General features: G+C 44.8%; 2 protein-coding genes across 3 annotated transcripts in view; both read right to left on the bottom strand.

Moving 5' to 3' along the window:
• The window catches only part of LOC149351067 (uncharacterized), a 34,641-nt gene extending 21,098 nt beyond the window's left edge, over window positions 1-13,543 (bottom strand). Inside the window, exon 1 of the mRNA XM_089580271.1 lies at window positions 13,445-13,543. The gene's annotated coding sequence lies outside the window, so the exon portion shown is untranslated. The remainder of the gene's footprint in view (window positions 1-13,444) is intronic.
• Window positions 1,892-21,150, bottom strand: part of LOC149351066 (vesicle-associated membrane protein-associated protein B-like) — a 29,231-nt gene continuing 9,972 nt past the window's right edge. For both annotated transcript variants that reach the window (XM_089580273.1, XM_089580272.1), the window contains 2 exons: window positions 13,445-13,543; window positions 1,892-3,544 (listed from right to left, as the gene is read on the bottom strand). In XM_089580273.1, the coding sequence (XP_089436399.1) occupies window positions 3,335-3,544; window positions 13,445-13,543 (309 nt within the window). In that variant the 3' untranslated portion in view covers window positions 1,892-3,334. The remainder of the gene's footprint in view (window positions 3,545-13,444; window positions 13,544-21,150) is intronic.

Below are 21,150 nucleotides of genomic sequence, written 5' to 3'. Positions count from 1 at the left end.
GGTTAGAAACTTAGCAGCAAGCCGAGAACTTGTTGCTAGTCTCAGTGTATTTAATGACAGACCTCAGCTGAATCTTTCGAACTACTCCTAGAACATAACACTTACAGAAGCTGCAAATTATGAATGAGAAAAGACAATTGAAATGGATGTGTCCAGCATCACGGCATCAAAAATGTGCAGTATATGGGACTGTCAACTACCAAAGAACGCAGCATAATTTACGGTAACAATGCCAGCAAGGCATATGTAATATGTGCAAGTGCATTTGCATGCATATTAGAATAAATGATGAGACTTCTTGACTTTTGCTCTTGTCAGAAAACACTAAAGGAACAAAGTGAAGGTCGAACTCAATTCTCAACTTAATCTTCATGGTATGCATTGTGAAATATGCATAGAACTATCTTTCAAGGGGCACAATGAACTTTTCTATTGCAACAGCTAGAAGTGCTAGAGGAAACGTGAGTTATTAGTCAAGTGGCACTAAGCAGACTCTGAGATGAACCTTAACGGACCATGAAAACATGACTCGACCGTTTTAAGAGTTCGGATTATCAGAAGTGCCCCCAAAAAGAATGTGTAAGCATGTCGGTGTGCCCAGATATCTGGCGCATGAAAACGTGGTTCAAGACGCCTTGTAGCAAGAACATAATTACAAAATGGGTAGTATTTACTGCACTGTGCATGACCAACAGAATGGAAAGCGCATACTGGCATGCATGCGCAGCATTATGATCCAAAAGCTGACATAGTCTTGCTGGTAGACTAGCGCTGCGGGAGTGTGACAAACCACTGAGCTGACATAGTGTCACATGCAACAAACTTCATGATAAAATCACATTAATCCAATTCAGCACAAAGGACAGGATGAACAGACAACAACGAACATGGGTGCACATGGGCACCTGTGTTAGTATTTTCTGTTGTCCTGTCCTTGGCGCTAAATAAGATGTGATGTCAGAAAACCACGGTGTAAAAATATTCTTACACCGTGCAGAAAACCAACCAGCCCAATGGTTAACTCCACGAGTAACGCCATGGTGGAGGGGGGTTCTTGAATGTGGATTTGGACTACAACCTGTCTGCAATATGCAACACATCCCTCTGAAATGAGCCATAAATAAATATTCTGACCTCAACACTACCAATTCGCATCTCAAAACATTTAGCAAAACAGGTATTAGTACCCTAGAGTTCCGAGCTGATCACATATTTGTGAACAGCAGAATACCCACACTTCTACTATATTTTTAGTGCCCCACACACTGTAAAGAGCACCAGTTGCCTGTAGCAACCTTACATAGGCTTAAAAAAAACCAATACGTGGTTTTCCAAGCACTGCATAGGTGATGCCTTTTCTTAGCTACCATTTGCTGGTTGAAAGACTAAGATTGGTTTGGTTTATGGGGGTTCAACGTCCCAAAGCAACCCAGGCTATGAGGGACGCCGTAGTGAAGGCTCTGGAAATTTCGACCACCTGGGGTTCTTTAACGTGCAGTGACATTGCAAAATACACCGGCCTCTAGAATTTTGCCTCCACCGAAATTCAGCCGCCACGGCCCGGTTCGAACCCGCATCTTTCAGATAAGCAGCTGAGCGCCATAACCACTGAGCCACTGTGACTGAGAAGGACCGAAATTGCAACTACAATGATGAATGCTGCAAAAATGAAGAAAAATGCAGGGCTTTTCACTTTCCGCACAGGCATATTTCCGCAATATGCTGACATGGCAACTGTTCAGAGCAGATGGAAAAAAAAAACAAAATCCGATAATCTACACATGCATGAACATACATGAGTGTGTGCGTGTGCACGCAAGTTATTTTAATGGCTACCTTGATCTTCTTGAAATCAAAAACATTGCATTACAATGCAGACAAGAACACAGTGTTTCAAGTTCAACCACTTTTATTCAGCTTTGTTTAAATTCACACATCCTTCCCTAAGGTTGGGCAATGCGGCTTACCATAGACAGGCATAAACAAGTCTAAAGAGGGTATAATGCTGCCCAACAAAGCCCCCACTTCAGAAACTATGCTCTCATCATGTGCCTCAGCATTAATGACTTTCTAAATGTGCAAAAATGGATCCAGCTAAGGCCAAACATCACTGTCTATGCAGTGCTATCTGCCTTGAAGGCAAATGCTTCCTGCCATCTCAAGCAATCTTAACGGTGACAATCTAGGCTTCCATGACCATAAACCACCTTTCACCTTAAGAAAGCCAGTGCGTAGCCTTGCTAATGTTCCCCTGCTAGCACAGGAACAGTGTAGGCATGTTATACAATACCAAAGCACAGCCTCGTGAAAACTACAACTTTGGTTAGCCTTGCACAAAAGACTTTTGAACAGACTGTGTTTGTTCCATAATGCTGAGCTAGTAAAACAATGCGAATACAAAAGCTAAATGAAAAAAAACTGTAGCCCCAAGAAGTGCGTTAGTGGACAAAATTTATTTCATTTCTTATCTCTTGGACACCGTCTGCTTCTAGTGCGTTGCGAAGGGGAAGGGTCCGCAGAAGTTAGCCCCTAGACACGAAAGTGTGGCCACCCTTTGACAGTGGTCTCCCTCACAAAACCCAGGAAAAGCATGGGAGAGGGGAAATACTCCCCTCCTCACATCCACCTCTGCTTAGGCAACTGGAAGAGGGAGGGGGAGGGAGTACCAGGATACTGGTTGCCCTCTGCTTCGACGTAATGCAAATGCTGCTGCCAGATTGCGTCGGCCGTCTTAGAAAAGAAGCAGAGCGATGACCTTCTAGGCACCCTCCAACCTCTGGGATAGGAGCTCACACAGAGCACAAAATCACACAAATACAAAAGCAACACAAAAAGCTGTAAACGCATACATTCCAAAGAATAACAAGGCAGGGGAGCAAGGAGTGAATGGGGGGGAAAGCTTCACACTAAGGTAAACATTACAAGAAGCTAAACACGCAAAACAGTAAATGTGAATGATTCCACAGTGTCAACTTTGAAGAAAGTACAATCTTTAGGCCTTTAGGCCCAAACAAAAAGCGCGAGCTTTTTTTAAAAAGCACTACCACAATAGAAAGCCTTTCAATATGCATGCTAACACCCACACACTGACGAAAGAGACAAAAGAAAAGGGGGCAGGAAAGGGACAGAAAAACCGGATGAAGAGCAGAATGGCTGGTGCCTGCAAGGGAGACTTGGTGCTGCCTGCAGGCACCAGTCTGTGTACTCTACGGCCCATCTGCATTAAGAAATGCCGCCAGCAGAAGAGATGGACAGAGGAAGGGATAGTCATAAGTATGAGGGTGGGGACAGTGCCACACTGGGATTGGCCTCATCTTGTGGTAGCAGGGGGCAATCAAAAGAGCCACTTTCCGATCAGCATTCCCGTGACCACCATGAGAAAGGCAAACAGCGTCAACATCAGCGGAGATGTGCCAGATGGATGAGCCATTGACATCTCCTTGGTGCGGTGCGTCATCTGCGATGTGGTCTCAGGCGCCGCATGAGAGGTCACAGTCTCCGATGTAGCAGCGGTCTGCAGCATCCGCTGCCTTAGGCCGTCCTCCTGAAACACCAGTCATTCACGCTTATTGTCCTCTCACTTCTGACAGCAAAAGTTCTCTCATCCAGAACATTCCATTCAATGGACAACAAGGCATGAAATTTTATGTGTTTCCAATTTGTGACAGCACACTAATAACCATAGCTTTACAGAAGGATGTCGGCATCCGCCACTTTACAGCACTTGTCAGTGGCTAGTGGCCTGTGCTTCCTGCAGCATCAATGCAATGTGCTGGCGCGAAGTTGACTCGCCGGCACGATGTAGCAGACTGCTCCACACGTTGGGTCAATGAAACAAAATTACAGCCAAAGTAGGTTTCGGAGCAACTCTTGGAGCAGAAAATGTGCGTTCAGGATCAGATGTAGAGCAGACATCATTTTGGAGCCAGCCATAATACGAGCATTTTGGAGCAACTTCAAGTGCAAATACATACAACCCTTGAACTCGAAAGTTTCGAAACATCAGTGAAGTCAAGCTTTTCACGCCACACAATGAACTTCAATATGTGCTGTCTGTCACCGCTTGTCTTGAACAGTTTTTGTGACAAAATTCAGATATATGAAAATCAGGCCAGTGGAAATTCGAAAAACATAACATCAGCCAGAAATCAGCGCAACCCGCAGGTCACATTGTGTGCCATGCCACAAGCCAATTTCTGCACCCATGTGCCACAAAGCACGCCTTTGACCGCCGCTCTGCATTACACACTTCAGGTGATTCTGGCTGACACGCACCACGTGTGCTCCTAGACGTGAAGCCAGGAGAGGACAGTTTGTTTTCCAGAACAATGTTGGCCAGCAAACACAAGAGAGGACATGCAGAAAAGAGTGAGCGTCCCCAACCTATGACTTGGCTTTGTTCTCTCAGGGTGAGAACCTAGGGATGTGCAAAAGTATCAAATTTTTGTAGATTGTGGGGTTTTAATGTCCCGAAGAGACTGCCTAGAAGGGACGTTGTAGTGGAGGGCTCTTGATTGATTAATTTATACCACCTGGAGTTTAACATACACTGCCATTGCACCGCACACGGGCGTTTTGGTATTTTGCCTCCATCAAAAAATGGCAGCCGCGGCCGGGATCGCACCTGCAATCTTGATATCAGCAGCCAAATGTCAAAGCCACTGAGTCACCATGGTGGCTTTGCAACCAAAAATTTGAAACCCAATACAGTAAAATCTCGATAATATGAACTCCGCCTAAGAATTTCTGCAGCCCCATAATTCCTAACGTAAACTTGACCAGATAATTCAAAGCGGCGGCGTGCCAGCCGGTTAGTTTGAAGATATCAGGAGCTGCGCGAGGATGTCCGATCCAGATTTCGCCACAAGCCAATAAAGTGCAGAGTGATGCCAATTAGTAATGTTGATGCTCGATATGCAAAGTGCCCCAGCCCCAGTACTCTCAGCACAAAACGCAATTGGTATGGCTCGCAAACTGCCAAAGCACGTGCCCGCAGAGATGACATGCTTCACTGCAACGCAGGCAAGGACACCAGTTTCAAAGCAACGTGCTCCCAGTGCGTCAAGGCATAGCTGGACTGGAGGCAGTAGTGCATGCACTTGTTCCTGCCCAGCATGGCCACGGTCAAGACAGCGTCTAGCAGAGACACTGACGCTTTTAGGGGCGGGAGGTGCTTCGATGCCAGCACGAGTCCCACGACACTGTCGTTCTCGCTATATATACGCAACGGGTTGACCATGCATAATGCTGGCCTGCACACTTTCTTTTGAGTAGCATGACGCAGTTAGAGGGTTAGGTTGGCCTGTCTCAAGAAAAGGAGGGGAGGGAGAGACCACCTTAATGTTTGGGGTTGACCTGTATGCAGAGCCAACCTATCTGCGGGGTCTGAGCCAGTTTTAAATGAGAGCCACATAGTACACGCCCCGCTCATTACCGGCAGGACGCGTGGGGCTCCATGTCTCAAAAAAAGGTTCAAATTTTATTCAAATCGGTTCCAGTGAAGAAAATTCAAATTTCGCACCATTTACTCGGTTCGTTCGCGCTGGCAGTCGCTTCCTCGGACGAGCAGTCGGTAGCACGAGGGCAAACTTCTGATTCTGAGAATCTCCAGGGCGTGTGTCACGCCAGAATGCGAATCTACAGAACCGTTTCCAGTTTGCTGCAAGTCAGTCAGGCCACACGTGAGTGTGGACAGGGTGGAAGCCCCCTTTTCACTTTTGATTGCCACTGGCTTCAGATTGTAGTCCTTGTGATTGCATCGTTACGCATTTATTGGTTTGAGTTTCGTATACGCCATGATGGCACCTCGCAGGGAACTACAACGACAAAAAATGCAGTGATAGGACGAAGCACGTGAAGAGATGGGGAGGGGTATGTGTCAACTCACATTTGGAGTAAACTTTCTGTTTGGCCAGCATGGGCTATGTGCTGGACGGTAATACGGTAATTGAAAAGTTCGTCCAGTAAAGGTAGCACGTCCCCGGAACAAAATTTCCTACCTGGGGCAATTTTTTTTGCTCTGGTTCATTCAAATATTTTTCGCAATCCCAATGACTTTGAATTAGTGGGGTTTTACCATAGGAATAATAAAATTGGCTGCGAATAAGATCGAATACTTTCAAATTATAAATGTGCATAGCCTGAACTTTTATAAAAGATAAATTCTTTTCACAAAACACAGCCATGAAAAGATGTATTCCACACACATTTTATTTTGCTCATCTTCACAATAGTCATCCTCGGAGTTCTTTTAGTGCGCAAAAGGACATGTGAAGACAAGAAAGACAGAGTGCTCTGTCCTGTCTTTCTGGTCTTCACGTGTCGTGTTTTTGTGCGCCAAAAGAACTCTGAAAATAAATAGACCAACTAGCCCCACAATGCATTTTACTGGAACAATAGTCATCATAATGTTATCAAAATATTGGAAGATTGCCAGATATTTCCTCACTGGTGGAGTGACACTAGATGTTACTGGAATGCCAAGGCAGCAACTGCCCACCATACCGTTGGCAAAATGCAACAAATGCTTTGGAAACACAGAGCTGCCCTTTGGTACACAACACGACGGCACCATCCTTTATATGCTCCCCACGATGCCTGCAGGTAGAGTGCAGATTGTGGCGTCCCTAGCTCACTGAACTCAATGGGATGTTAACTGCCTAGCCTTTGAATATCAGTTTCAGTGCACTGCAAGTTGCGGGATGGGCCCAAATGCTGTCGCACTGCAAGTGAGGTGGGTTGGCTTCGACATTTTTTCCTGCCATCTGTTTTTTCTTGCAATTACGTAGGCTATACACAGTTTTCACGGCGAGCAGAAAAACAGCATCGAACTTGGCATGCAGTGCCGCTCCTTTCTGGTACGTGCTGGCAGTGGGGCGCCAAAACATGGCATGAAGAATAGATACCTGCTGCACAGTCTTTAGTGCGCTACAAGTGGTTGCCCAGCATTTTCTGTTCAGATATCACCAGCCACGAATAAAGAATTAAGGTCATCCTGCTATCACTGTGTTGTTGGCTGCAGTAAACTGTCAGATGCGGAAAAAACTATCTGCAGAACCATGCAAAGTGCATTGATGGCCACAGCGTGTGTGTGAGTGTAGACTGTTTCAGTTGCACCGCTTTACAAGGGGCATCTCTGGATTGAAGCATCAACCGAAGGGGTTTCATCCTATCGGTCGTGCCTCACGCATGCTCTGAACACATTGCATTGGTGGAGAACGGGTGGTCAAAAATTTAATACACAAGCTTAAGCTGGCCTGTGAGCAGAAGATACTATTGGCAGCAAAGCTTTGTAGGAAAGCGGAAAAAATTATTTTGGCGCAGTCACATGAGCCAATGTATGAGAGGACTTGCATGCTCCATCATTGGTAACAATACTAGGCGACTTGGTTGCCAGACAGTGCTACAATTTTTTTTAGTGTGCACTACTTCGAGAGGTCAAACCAGCACAGAGTTTATGTGAAGCTTGACCTGGAGGTTGACCTTGGCCATACCATAAATAAATACATAAAATAATCGCTGCTGTGACTGGGATTTGAACCCGCGGCGGCAAAAAAAAATCAGCTTTGCTCGCCACTGCATGAGAGCATTATGCTATCGCTGCAGCCGATCAAGCGTCGTGTTAAACTGCAACACACTCTCGCGCTGTGCATTGCACATCATCATCTTCCTCAATACTACTGGAATGAAGATGATCATGCGCCAACGCCGATGACGACTAAGCTCTTGAGGCGGCAGACTGCCTCTTGTGCTGGAAAACTGCTCCTTGTGACCCTGTCTCTCGCCCTGCTGCTTCATCGATTACTTGTGCAAGAGTCTTCGTTGTCGGCGCTTCCCACGTCCCAATAACTCATCCTTAACTACTATCAAACTAATATTGTTGCCAGACGTGCCGACGACCCAGCAAAGCAAAACCCATGAGCCAACCAGGACACACACACACGCTTTCGCACGTCTGCTTGGTTTAACTGCGTTAAAATTCTGCCTTTTTTTTTCAGAGCACGCACTGTTATTTTTTGCTATCGACAGCATGTATTAGTGTGTGGCTGTGTGAAAAAAATGTCTCCTTCGCACACTGGAGTTTATCCACATCAAATGTGGTAGAAAATAACCGTGCATGAGGGTAACTTTCGCACAGATCAAAATCAGCCAAAGATGTGACGTGAGAAATGACAGCATGTCGACAAAAATAAGACCAAGAAAAGGAAAGGAAAAAGAGAGAGAGAGAGAGAGAGGAAAGGGAGTTAAACTTTCGGCACAGATCCTTGAAGCTTGTGTTTCCAGCATGTCAAAGTATCATGTTCTTCATGAAGTTTTCCATGAAATATTTCGGTGTGTTTTCCTGTCACTTTAAAATTAGGCTACAGTATTAAGCTCGGAAGAGCACTGGGATACAGCTCACTGCCCTGATGTTTTGGAAATGGCTACTATTTATCAAAAGATACATCATCCTGTTTCAAATGCAGTCTAAATAGAATAATTGTTCACTAAAATTAAGGTACAGCCGGTTTCCACAACGTCTTTGGCAGCGAAGCATGTCACACAAGAGCAGCGGCTAGGTTTGAGTAAATTAGGCTTTCTTCACTACCTCACAGCGCTGTGGCATGAAAACCGAGTACAAAAGACTGAAAGCCACCTTCAAGCACACCTCATGTTGACGTAGTCACGCGGTTTCACAGTGCTAGCACTCCCAGCACATGTCGAAGGCCGCACAGCTACCCGCATCTGCTCGCAAACGCCACTCGAAAAGACTAGTAGGAGAGGCGCCACTTGCAAGGGCGCAGTGCACCGTTTGATATAATGAACGACCAGCAAAATTTAAGTTCGATATAGTGGGCAACTTTCCTATACTTTAACGAAGTATTTCAAGTGGATAACCTATGTGTGATATATCGAAGAAGTCAAAATATCCCTGCTGGATATATCCAGGCTCAACTGTATAGACAATGAAACCAAAGGCACAGCAACCATCATAAGAGGTTTAGTGCCGGAAAAAGCTAAGCTGCTTTTGCGACCAGTGATGCTATCTAGTGAGTATGGTCGAAGTCATATTTGCTCTACAGGAGCTCTCAAAAAGGTGGGAGTCAGTGCAAGTACGCTTTACTCTGGCAGCAAAAAAATAAAAAAATAAAAAAGTGAATTCACGAGCATTCCAAAAGGTGTTAAAGCACTTAACAGTGCTTGTAACAGTGCAACCAACACACAAGCATGCATACATTCGAGCAATGAGAGGGTTTTAATTTTGCTGTAGGCTCCAGAAAATAAATTCTCTCCACACTGGAATTTCCCAGCGCACAGTCTAAAAAAAGTTTGAAATGCAGCAAAATATATTTCTATCTTACGGAACTAAAATTACACGAAGCGTTTGAAAGAAATCTGACAATTTACACTCTAGGTCTCTGGAAAATATACAGGGCATTTCAAATTATTCGTTACAGATGTTTGTTTTGAAAGATATGTTTCTGCAATTGTGCAGCTGGTAATTTTTTTTTTGTTTGGTGCAGCTGGAATAATGTTTGGTGGACATTTACATGGCAGAGTGCAATTAAAGGCAATTGACCTAAAATAACTTTAGTTTTTCGTTTTAGGGCACACGATAATATTGCTAAATTGGAAGTATTACCTGCATTAAACATTTTAGCTACACTATAAAGTGCAATGTGCAGAGTGAAAAAGCAGACTTCACAAGTTTTCAGAAGAGAGTTTCATATTTGACATCTTGAACTACAATGCAGTTTCTGAAATTTAAAAAACCAGGCTCAGGCCTTCAACATTGCAATACAATCTTGAGCCCTAAAACCAAACGCTAAAAAGTTGCCTTTAGTTAATCATCGTAACTGCACTCTGTTGCATAAATAATGTCCTCCCTGCGAGCCACCTGCACAGACTGCACACACAAACGATCTGTGGCTTTCAAATGAAAAATCGCCAATGAATAATTTTAAAGTACCAAGTTACTGTCGCAGTATATGGGTGAAAGCTCCTGCGAAGGTTGCTATGCCACATACAATCGTGGGAAAGGCTGGTCGAAATGGACTTGCCTTGCTAGCTAAGCTGAATGTGACATGCTTGTCTGACCGGATTGGAGAATGGTTCGAGAAAGAATGCACTGGAGAGCTGCTATGGCCAGCTCCTAATAGCATGTGCAACAGGAGAGTGAAGGGAGGCGCACTACTTGGCATAATGAAGCATCCATGGGATGTCTTATGCCTGAACTGGCAGCCGCAGGGCCACGTTTGGTTGCTAGACCTTGCATATGTGGAGAGGGTAATGAGATTTAAAGGCTGCCCAAAAAGTGGCTCCTCAAGCACATTATCATCTATATGGTCACACGCAGAAGACTGCAAACCACTGAAGGTGCTCAATGACCGAGACTGCAGAGAATATCCGCCACGAGACCGACCTATAGGTGGTGGCACTGCCATTCCACTAGTGTGGATCGGCAGTGGGCGGCACCCGTTGAAATGTACACGGTCGTCCACTTCTAGTTTTAACACGGCTCCGGGCGGCCGGCGCTCCGCGCAGCGCCTCTCTCGGTCGCCTGGGTAACTAGCGCGCAGGCGCAGTGGAATCCATAGGCGTGGCTTTCGCCGCGTAGTCTGCTACAGCGCACCAGCGTCGGCGGGTTAACCTCGCCTTGCGGTGAAGAGCACTTTCGCACTGAGCGCGCAAAGCTCCCAACGCAGCAGCTTAGAAGCACAGCACCTGCGCGTGGTCGAGAGCTGCATCAGCGAAGGCTTTTCCTTATCGTTCCTTCTTGCAATCAACACGTATCATTAAGCTGATACAGTGAAAGACATCGTCCAAGTGGGAGTTCAAGCGGTTTACTCTGAGGCCACCACCATTACTCAGCTGCAATATTTTATCATTTGAAGCTATTCGTCCACAGCAGCCACAATAAGCCGGCGGCTCACGGGTGGTTTCATCCGCTCAAGTGCCGCACCGCAGTACGTTGCCAGTGCTAAATTATGTTTACTGGCAATACAAGTGCCAGTAAACATACAGTCAAGTTCCTGCGTATCCAGTTCAGAAATGGCTATTGGTATTGGTTAGATTCTTTCAGACTTCAGGCAGCTACCATGGCCGCGGCCAGTAAGCCGAGTAGCTCCGGCGGGTGAGGAAGCTCCGCCCCTGGCGATGGGGCCGGCGGAACAGCGCCGACCTTTCAGCGTGCAAAAAGTAACAAGAGGAGAGGGAAAGGCGCGAGGATGCTGAGATTCAAGTTTTGACTACAGATAACTCGGCTTCTACAAAGCGCATTAAAAGAAATTCTTGCTGGAGGATATTCGTGAAGCTGTGTCCTTTAACATCCGAGGCATACCGCAACTTTATTAGAGCTTCTTTCAGAGCCCCATAAAGGGGGTTGCTAGGCTGAAGAGTCAACTTTTGAACTGCTCTGCCAATTTTGATAAAAAAAAATCCAGGGATGGTTTCGCTTCTTGGCATTAGACCATATTCCAATTTTCATTATTAAAGCATGAACAGAAAGAAACTTATAGCTATCATATGAAGCAAATGGTATGTTAACTTAGGAAAACTCATTTCAGAAATACCAATACTAATGTTTATGAGTGCAGGATAAGGCCAGCTGCGGTGGTTTTTGTCACTTCTGTAAAAGCATCATTACTTTAAAAACGCAAGCTTATTTTTTCTGTTGCCATATACCAGACAGCCAACAATTTTTCGTAAAAAAAAATCTAGGGATCTAAAAAGTACTTCATCTTGTTTCTGAGAAAATTTCAGTCTAGAAACCACTTTGAAAATTAGTTTTCCCAACAGTTTTGTTTTCCCAAAAAGTGCAAACTTAGAAAAATAGGTTCAAAGATATCAGAATGTGCTATTTAATTTTATGGCCAAAAACAACCAATCGAAGTGCCCTGTTGCATAAGTTGGGTCCTCTTCCAGCACGATGCTGCTCAGTAGCAATTCCTTCAATTTCTCTAGATTTAGAGCTATCGAGTGCCCTTGTCAGCACGCTTGTGAAATGCCTTCCTTGGCAGCTTGGTTGGTGCAGCGTTGAACTGAGCCAAAACAAGGTTCGGCTGAGCAAGACAACGAATGGTGCGAAAACAGCATTGGAAAGCCAGTGTTTCCACTAATCCAAGCTTCTGTTTCCCAGCCAATCTGCAGGTGCCATGGCCAAAAATATACCTTCTTTTTTAGTTTTTCTTTAGTTGTCTGATGTACTTTCGATACGTCTCCCATGACTAGAAAGTGCAAAAAGAAACTTTATAACAGTGGACATTCACTTTTTTTTTTTTCCCCTCTGCAGCAGAGTCTTGAAAAAAAAAAAAGTTGATGGTAAACGTGCACAACTGTCTTGAGAAAAAAAATTAATTCTCTTTTCTTCTACTGCACAGATAACACCCAAACTTCGTGAGAAGTTTTACTTACTAAGAAATCGAAAACAGCACTTTTTTTTTTGTGACGACCGTGATTTTAGCCCTTAAAGGGACAGCGAGGAGAGCACTATTAATATTTTTTTTATAGCAAAATCCGATAGTTCGGCATTTCATGGCTTTGTTGCCACTTGGCCGGCAGCGAAAGATGCATTGATTTCTAAGAAATTTGGACTCGAAGTTGAAAAAGTTTTTCCCGCCACTCTCATTCAAACTTGGGATTCTTTTATGACGACACAGGACTAAGTGACGTGAACCATGACGTGCACATGACGTAACGCAGACTCCGCGATTTCTGGTGGCCAGCAGAGTGGCCTAGCAGCAGCCGAAAAGAAAGCTACCGCCGGCCACACGTTGAAGGCACCTATCGGCTATTGCGGCCGTCGCTACAGTCGTTTCGCTTACGTTTGCACCGGCGTTTTGCCAGCCTTACGATGGATCCCGCTCTTGAAGTTGTCAACGAAGTCCTCGCAAATAGACACCTTTAGCATACCATGTACCTTGTTACCGTTAGAGGAATACCGGGAGCCCGCCTACCGCCGGTGAGCAGGCGCTGATTGATCCCGATGCTGCAGGCGCGCGCGTAGCTGCCGGGCACGTGGCGCCATCTGGCGACGTCAAGGAGATTTGCGCATGCATTGGCTGCGTCTCAGTGATTTGTGGCTTCTCGTGTCCTAGTGTTGCTAGAACCATTGGTTCTAGCAAGTTAGGCCTGCGGGTTAGGCCTGTGGCGGCAATACCTGTATTTTGGTTCTTGCTCTTTTCTACGTTACAAGAGCTTTGTTGTCAGTATGAATGGCGTTTTTGTAACCGGGAGCTGGTATTCTGCAAGCCAACTTCAATTTCTCCTCAGTGTCCCTTTAAGAATCCTCTGACCCTCTGTAATACATGGTGCTATCTCTGACCCTGTGTAATACAAGTAGCACTCTGTACACTGGCACTGCACTGAGAAAGTCATGAGTGTTCCCTCTAAATATGGCAGGAGATGCAATTAGCTGAAGTGCTATGCAGTAGACACACAGGACACTGCAGTAACAGACATTTACCTTTAGAGCAGCGTTTTCCTGGCGCAGGCTGGCAACTTCCTCACGCAGTCGCCGACATTCCTCAGTAGCCTTTTTCAGGTCTGCTTCCAAATTGCTAGCCTGGAAGGACATTGCTTTGTAAGATATCAATCACTATCGGACACCATCGATCTTGATTGTGGACTGAAGCGCAAAAGCTAAGGAAAGGCACACAAATAATACATGATGCATGAAATATTACAAGTACTAAGACAAGTGAATGGTAAATGCACTTTTTCAGGCTGCTTTGTACAGTGGCCACTATACAGACATGACTTTGAACATGCAGGGCTCTAATAGACCCCAGGTGAACAAAAGGATACCAATGGAGTTAACACAAAATACTTACTCCATAGCTTCATAAACTTTTTGAGAATCGCTTTGTTGCTTTGCTTTACAACTAGGCACAAACGTTTTAATACAAATGGCCTTGAAAATAAACTACCATTGTTGGATTGATAAAACGAAATAAACAAAATGAAACTGCTCCAGAAGCACACAAGCAATTGCACATTCAAGCACTTCTACAGTTTCTGCAGCTACTACCCAAGCTATCAATCTTGCAAACACTACTCAGTATACCGGTTATCTCCATCACGGTTTTTCACCGCACCATTATGCCAAGTAGAATGATCAATAGCAAAAAGAAGCCAGGAATTCACACAAGGAATGACAATACAGGGCTACTATTAAACACTGGCTTTAACAAGTTTGTGTTAAAAAGCAAGATTTCAAATGTCTGGCGAGGAGATTGGGCGAGGACGAGATAAGTTGACAAGGGAAATCGTTGAAGCCCTCCAAATCCATTATGCCGGTCAAGACTGCGTCAGTACTCCATCCCTCTCCTTGTCAAAAAAAAGAGCTAGATTTTCTGGGTGCGTTGACTAACGCCCAAGGTTCTGGTGCGCCACACACAACTGATTTCACGGAATCCTTGTTGCTCCGCTTTTATCTTGCTTTTAGTTGGACACTTCAAGCTAAGTAAATCTCTGAAGATCAAAGTTGAAGCTGAACGATATATAGTGCTACACTAACGTCAGCTGGAAGAGGCCCACAAATGCCATCAAAGTGCCTGTGAGCACTGGGAAGTCAATTTAATTGCCTTGTAACCAATGTAAATGGTTAAAATCATACAAAAATAAAGCAGCCACAAAAACATAGCTTAACGTTCTTCCAGAATTGCATTGCAGGCTTGAAATACAAGCTGTTTTCTATCCAGATTCCAAAACAGAGACCGCAAGACAACCGACAGCCCCAGCCCATTATTTACACACTGGTAATATGCAACAGTTTTGATGCATGGGGGAAGCTTTCTTATATAGCTGAAAAAGTGCTTTCTCCAGCAAGACAGGACGGAGTGTGCATTCACAAGCACAGAAATAATAAAAAAGCTGCAGCATGATAAGAGACTGCTACTGTTGTGCTGCACCTGGCTATAAGTAGGCACAGGCCATACTGCCAGCACATGATGCTTTGGTATGTTCCATGGAGTACACTGGCAAACCTACACCAGGTCGGCCTTACTGTGATTGTAGTAGCAGAAGTACAGATCATGCTGAGGTAAGGAAAACTGAACCAACACAGCAGCAAACAATTGCACATTTATTAAGCCCTTTGCACGAAAAGGAAAGTGACTAGCCGGCACATCACTAACAGCTTCATCAGGACTGCTACCTGTGGTGTCATATGATTGCTGCTGCCAGGAGAGTTGGCCTTAGGCAAAGGAGTGTCATTATCTTGGCTTTTCAGCTTGACTAAGTGCATTAGGCTCTTGAGCAACTCTATCTCCACTCTTCTCAGATGCAAACGCTTTGCGATCTCCCAGTTTCTCTCATCCTATTCTCTTTAAGGGGGGAAGCTGGTCTTAAGCTTTCAATAAATTTTGCTGCAGGAAACTTGCTAGGACACATGCCATTGGATTGTCCTGACATCAAACTGTGCAATAAGGGCAACATTTTTATCGTGCCTATCATGGAAGTCGAGTTACAGGGTTTTGAATTTGCCACTTCACGAACGGGAAGAAACTGATGATTTAAAAATCCTGTTACTCACCTTCTAAAGCAGCCAGGATGATAATATTAGCCTTATTGCATAGCTTGATGCCAAGAGAAACCAATGGCATGCAATCTAACTAGTTCCCTGCAGTAGAATTTCAAAGTCTCAGCAAAAGTTACCCAACATATTACATAAGTGCACAAGGACTTGTTGCACACAAAATTAAATTACACATTTGTAATCAGCATGCAAAAATGCATGTTCCCTGAAGATTTCATAGCTGTGACTTCATAATTAAAAATTTATTTCTAAGACCCTCTTCCCCCCTTAAAGGTGCACTGAAGAGGAATCTGAACTCGTCTTTTTGCCGCGGGAACTCAATCTGCACGTTCCCAGCATTCTTAGAAACTTCGACTTATTGCCCTGTGTGGCTGATTTTCCTAATTAAATCGCATTAACGTCCGGCTCCCGCCTTTTTTTTTTAATTCTCCCTCGTACGGTGGGCGGAGTCAACCAACGCGTGGAGTGTCTTTCAGCCAGTCCTGCGGTGGCTTGCCGCTCTGCCATCGGCGGAGTGATATGTAGTCGTCTGTAGAAGCAAATAGTCCGCGCATATTTTTATTTCTGTGGGCTTATTTTGCGGCTATATTATCTGCGAATGAAACTATTCACGGAATCCTAAAAAAACAAAATAAAGCGAAAGCAAAGCCTCCAGGGAGCTGGCTTCAAGGCACTACACACGTTGGTCGACTCCGCCCATCGTACGAGGGAAAATTAAAAAAAAAAAGAAAAGGCGGGAGCCGGACGTTAATTCAATTTAATTAGGAAAATCAGCCACACAGGGCAATAAATCGAAGTTTCTAAGAATGCTCAGAACGTGTAGATCGAGTTCCTGCGGCAAAAAGGCGAGTTCAGATTCCTCTTCAGTGCACCTTTAACTCCACAGCTCATGCTACTCTTAACATTTTTAACCCTTTGTGCAGACAAAGACTGCATCTTGGGAGAAAACACCAAAGAGTGATTACTAAGCCCAGTCCATGGCAAAAGACAATGCAAAACATGCAGGAGTTTTTGCTCCTGCAAGGCGTACCACCCGAATGCATTTCTCATCTCCTTTGTGTTCTACCTTCTTGTTGCAGTTCTACTTGCCAGATAATGTGAGATTTTTTTCTTTTGCATGCAACTTATCACAGTCATTGTATCGTGGAAGTCCAAGAATGCTATGAATTAATAGCCCAGCCAAGCTCGCCTCTACTACCATGCAAACTGAGCACTGCGATGACACAACTGGCTGAAAATGTGCAGGTGGTGCATCATCTTATCACAGGACACATGAATGGTGGCAATGCTCCTTGCTGTCACTTGCCTCCCCTGCGTGATCAACTGACATTGTGAGGGATGATGCATGAAAAAACTTTGCCCAGCTTGCTCACAGAATCCCTCATTCCAGCCGCTCTCTCTGACTGCTTCTCATCAAATGCTAGCAACAAATGATGGAAACATAAGGGAAATCGGCGGCTGCATCATGCTGCCCTTGTGCCTCCACAGCAGTGAAATGTTCGCTTAAAAATTTAATCAACAGCCGCTAATTTCAATTATCTCTGAATGCACCTGCCTTTTCATCAGATAATGGCAGGGTACCTGAATAACATGGCTACGAGGAATTCAGGTGCATATGTGTGAATGGAGTTCTGATATCCAGGCACAGAGTCTGAATCCATACATGCAGTCATGAAGTGCGATACATGTAGCAAGTACTTCACGTTGCACCCATTCCAATGAGCCATTTCTATTAGAGTGTGCACCCTAAAGCAATCCACAAGTACAAGAAGCATGATACACGCAGCACATATTTAATGCGCAAGTTCTTAGGTGCTGACTACAGTTGAGGACCGAAAATTCAGACCCTTGATTTTTTAGAAACGCTTAAGTGCCTGAAATTCAGACACATCGCAAGTGATTGCTCGATTTTTTGGACTCCATTTGCATTTGCTGCAGCACCCCCACCAGTAGCCAAGCCGCAATATAATGTGTACAGTGAAGCCTTGTTACTTCAGATTTCAGAGGGGATAGAAAACTTGATCGAATAGTGCAATTCAAGCTAAACGAAAGCCTCTTCAACAGAGGGGCAGATATTCTCAGCGGGTTCGCAAGTCACACACGGCTGCAAACTGGCAGTATTCTCCAACATTGTCTGCTGCTAATGGAACAGTAGTCCAAGTTTTGTGGAACTCATTTGTGCCGTAGTTCTTTCATCCCAAATATGCCAAGATGCAGCAGCGAAGCACTTGGGAGGCTTCTGCTTCACGGAGATTGTGAGTGGAAGAAAATGGCGGTGCTTTTTGAAGAGAGGAGCTTATACCTCCACGCAGCACAGCCCCAAGTGTTCTACTGCAACACCGTCACAACTCTTGTTTTGATGACAGGCAAAATGCCATTCATTATATGCAAGCCTCAGCAGAGCACATACGATAACTGATATAACACTGGTATAGAGGCTGGTTTTCGGCTTAGTCACAAGGCCTAATTACGAAGGCCAATTCCAACGGAGCGCTTGTTTCAGCCATTTGTCGGTTCTTATCTCTATTGCCACCTTCATGTTCTTGTTTCGTGCCCTCCATATGGTGGGTGCAGTGCAGTTCCCACAACAGCGGATTTGCTTTCGCATCTGGACTTCACCCCAGCCTGCACGTTCATCCGCTACGTGCCGATGGCAGTACAGCCATTAAACACAGAGCTCACAAAAGCAGTCCCCGCGGGTAACCTGTGTGTCATACAAGGCATCGAAATGACGTGCACAAACCTGCAGATCCCTTCCTCCGCCATATTGGCTATCAGAAGTTGATGTAAAGCGATTTTTACGGTATCGTTGGATGTCTAAGCAGTCCATTGAGAGTCTGAAAAATCTGTTGGACTGTACATGTAAAAATGTCACAGCCTCCTTGGCCATCGCAATATATGTTTTCTTTGGTCATAAGTGTAAAAAACGTATGTGCACACTTAAAGCACAATGTTACAGTGACTACCAACGACAGTGTCATTTGGTGTACTAGTTATTTGACAGCGAACACCCCAGCCACGCTTGAAAGTTACGGAAAGTTCAACACTGTGCCAGCCAAAATGCTACAGCAGAACCCAGTTGTTACGTTTTTCACGGCATCATGAAAAAAAAAAATGAAAGAATGCACAATACAGGAAATGTAGAAGCTGAGAACCGTGTGTGGAAAAAAAAAAAAGTACATCATTACCTGCAGCTGGAAGGCCTTGTGACCCTCGCAATCGTCTGCATGCACAGAATGGGCTAAATGCCCTGCGATGTCAGTTTGCCTGAGCAGCTGCTGGTGTAAGGGAGGAAGCAGTGAAGAGGGCGGGTGCACTGAGCGGGCAAAGTTGGGGCATGTATTTGTGCTTCTGCACTGTTTTCGTGGTGGCCGCTTTAATCCTACACAACCCTCGTCTATTAGAACCTAGAAAGTGCATTTTCAAACTATGGGCGAAAGACAAAAAGTGGATGACAGAAACATACCTCAGAGCCAACCTGCACAACTGCATCTCGTACAGCGCTGCCCGTGCGGCATTTGCCGCAACATAGTTTCGTTTTCGCTCCTTCAATCATTAGTGCTCGTGCCTCAGTGGTGATGGAACAGCACCATCAGCCACAAGAAGATTGATACCGCCTTCAAGTGTGCTTGGCGTAGGCGCCACATGCTGTAAGCTGCAGAACACTATGGCGGCCAAGCACCAATTGAGTCTAGAGTTCGCTCTGGCTCCGTCACAGTTTTGTGCATGCCAAATTTTGGCTATCAGAACGCCAGCACGGGGTGAACCACTATCATGAAGTGACATCTGCAACACAGCATGCGGGAAAGCCGCCACAGCTGTGACGTAACACCCGAGTTTCTATGCATGGATTTCTATGGGAGCTTAGACAGGCCTGGCTCATGAAAACGCAGCACCCAGGAACGTATCACCGGGTTTCTACTGTATTTACTAAAGACTCCAAGAATAGAACGCCAATTCAGTCGAGTGGAAAAAGAACCCGCATGGAATAAAGTGTGCACAATGTTGCCAGCGATTTCTGCATTCTGGCCTACTATTTTTTTGCTCTTTCTGTCATGTGACCCCTTTAAGAGCAGACTGCATACTCAATTTGCTCGCATGGTGTTCACCTGCTGAGCACAAGGCTATGTTGTGTGTCCAAACCTGGCCACTAGGTAAAATGCAATAATGCATGTGTACTCAGGTTTCAGTGCATGTTAAAGGGGCATCTACTGTGTACTCCATGCCTGGGGACTTTGGGGCTATTTTAAACAAGTACATGGAATTCTTACTCTATATATTGAACGCAGTTAGCCATAAAACGGATATATCACACTGCCAAGCGCCAAGCTGTGTTTGCCATCTCTACCTTGGCAACAGCACCATGGAAAACAAAGTGGTGTGAAAGTTTGGTACCCAAGCTGTCAGCACCCATTTGCTGCTTTTGCACCTCCTGCATATGTCGATAGTGCCTCGGAACCACAGCGCTCTGCTCACATCGACTGTCACGGAGGTGGTGAAATTGGGCGATAGCTTTTGTACTAGTGTCCCATTATGCACGCAACACCACTGCAATGCCGGGAAGCCACCCTAGCTAGTGTTTGATCTGCCACCACCGTGCCCTTGCATTGCTGTGTGGGAAAGCCAACCTAACAGGCATTTGGCACTGTTTTTTTTTTGCAACCCCTGCAATTGCCGTGAGCAGCTTTGAAACAGCGCTAAAACTATGGCAAAGGTTTCTCCCAGTCACTGCCCTTTCATAAACTAAGTTGCACTACTCCTGCAAGAATTTTCGGTGAAATTTTATATCACAAATTTCAGCTATATAAAACTATTTCATGATTTTTTATCTGTTCGCTGTAGTAAGGCTCGACTGTATAAAACAGAAACACCATAAATTATGTATGCACTTTACACTGATAACTCATAAATGTACATTCTGTATCAATGTTTCATCCTGACAGCCACACGACAACTCGATGACTAGGAGATATAATGAGACTCCTTTACCACTACAGTTCACCTCTGATATGAGCTGTATGAGCCTCATCAAAAGTGAATGAAACGGGGTGCTGTAATACAACTGCACTGATGCACAGCCATAATGGGAAAACATTACTGCTCAGCTGTCAGTGTAAAACAATCGCACAAGCACATGTATTTCACAAGTTTAGATGCCACTCATTCGTAACTACAGTTGTATGAGAACCCAGCAGCGTTAACTAGTAGTTCAAGTTGCAATAAACTACTCCCAGCTGCCTCCCAGCGCAAAACTGCCTTTTTAGACCAAGGCTATAAATTATGATAACAGTGCAGGCAGCTGATACAGTATCTTAATTAGATTTGAAAGATGGGGGAATATGTCCAAATTATGCAAAGGTCAAATACTGAATTGGTCAAAAAAACAAACTACTTAAACTGTTGGAGTCTTATTTATTTGATGAAAACTTGAGAAATAGTTACCTGCCTTGCAGATGAGAAAACAATTTTTCAAAGTTCCGTCAAATTCTTTACTGCATGCACACTGTTGGGGATACCAAAGCAGTACGGCTGCTAAATGACCTCAGCAGTTTCCTTCACAATGTGATGCAGTAGCAGTGGAGCTTCCTCACAAACACCATCATGTGTGAGAAGACTTTACTGCACAAATTGCA

Source organism: Amblyomma mixtum, chromosome 3, assembly GCF_055824585.1.
Source record: "Amblyomma mixtum isolate Tamu chromosome 3, ASM5582458v1, whole genome shotgun sequence".
NCBI lineage: Eukaryota > Metazoa > Arthropoda > Arachnida > Ixodida > Ixodidae > Amblyomma > Amblyomma mixtum.
This window is presented reverse-complemented; position numbering and strand designations above follow the sequence as displayed.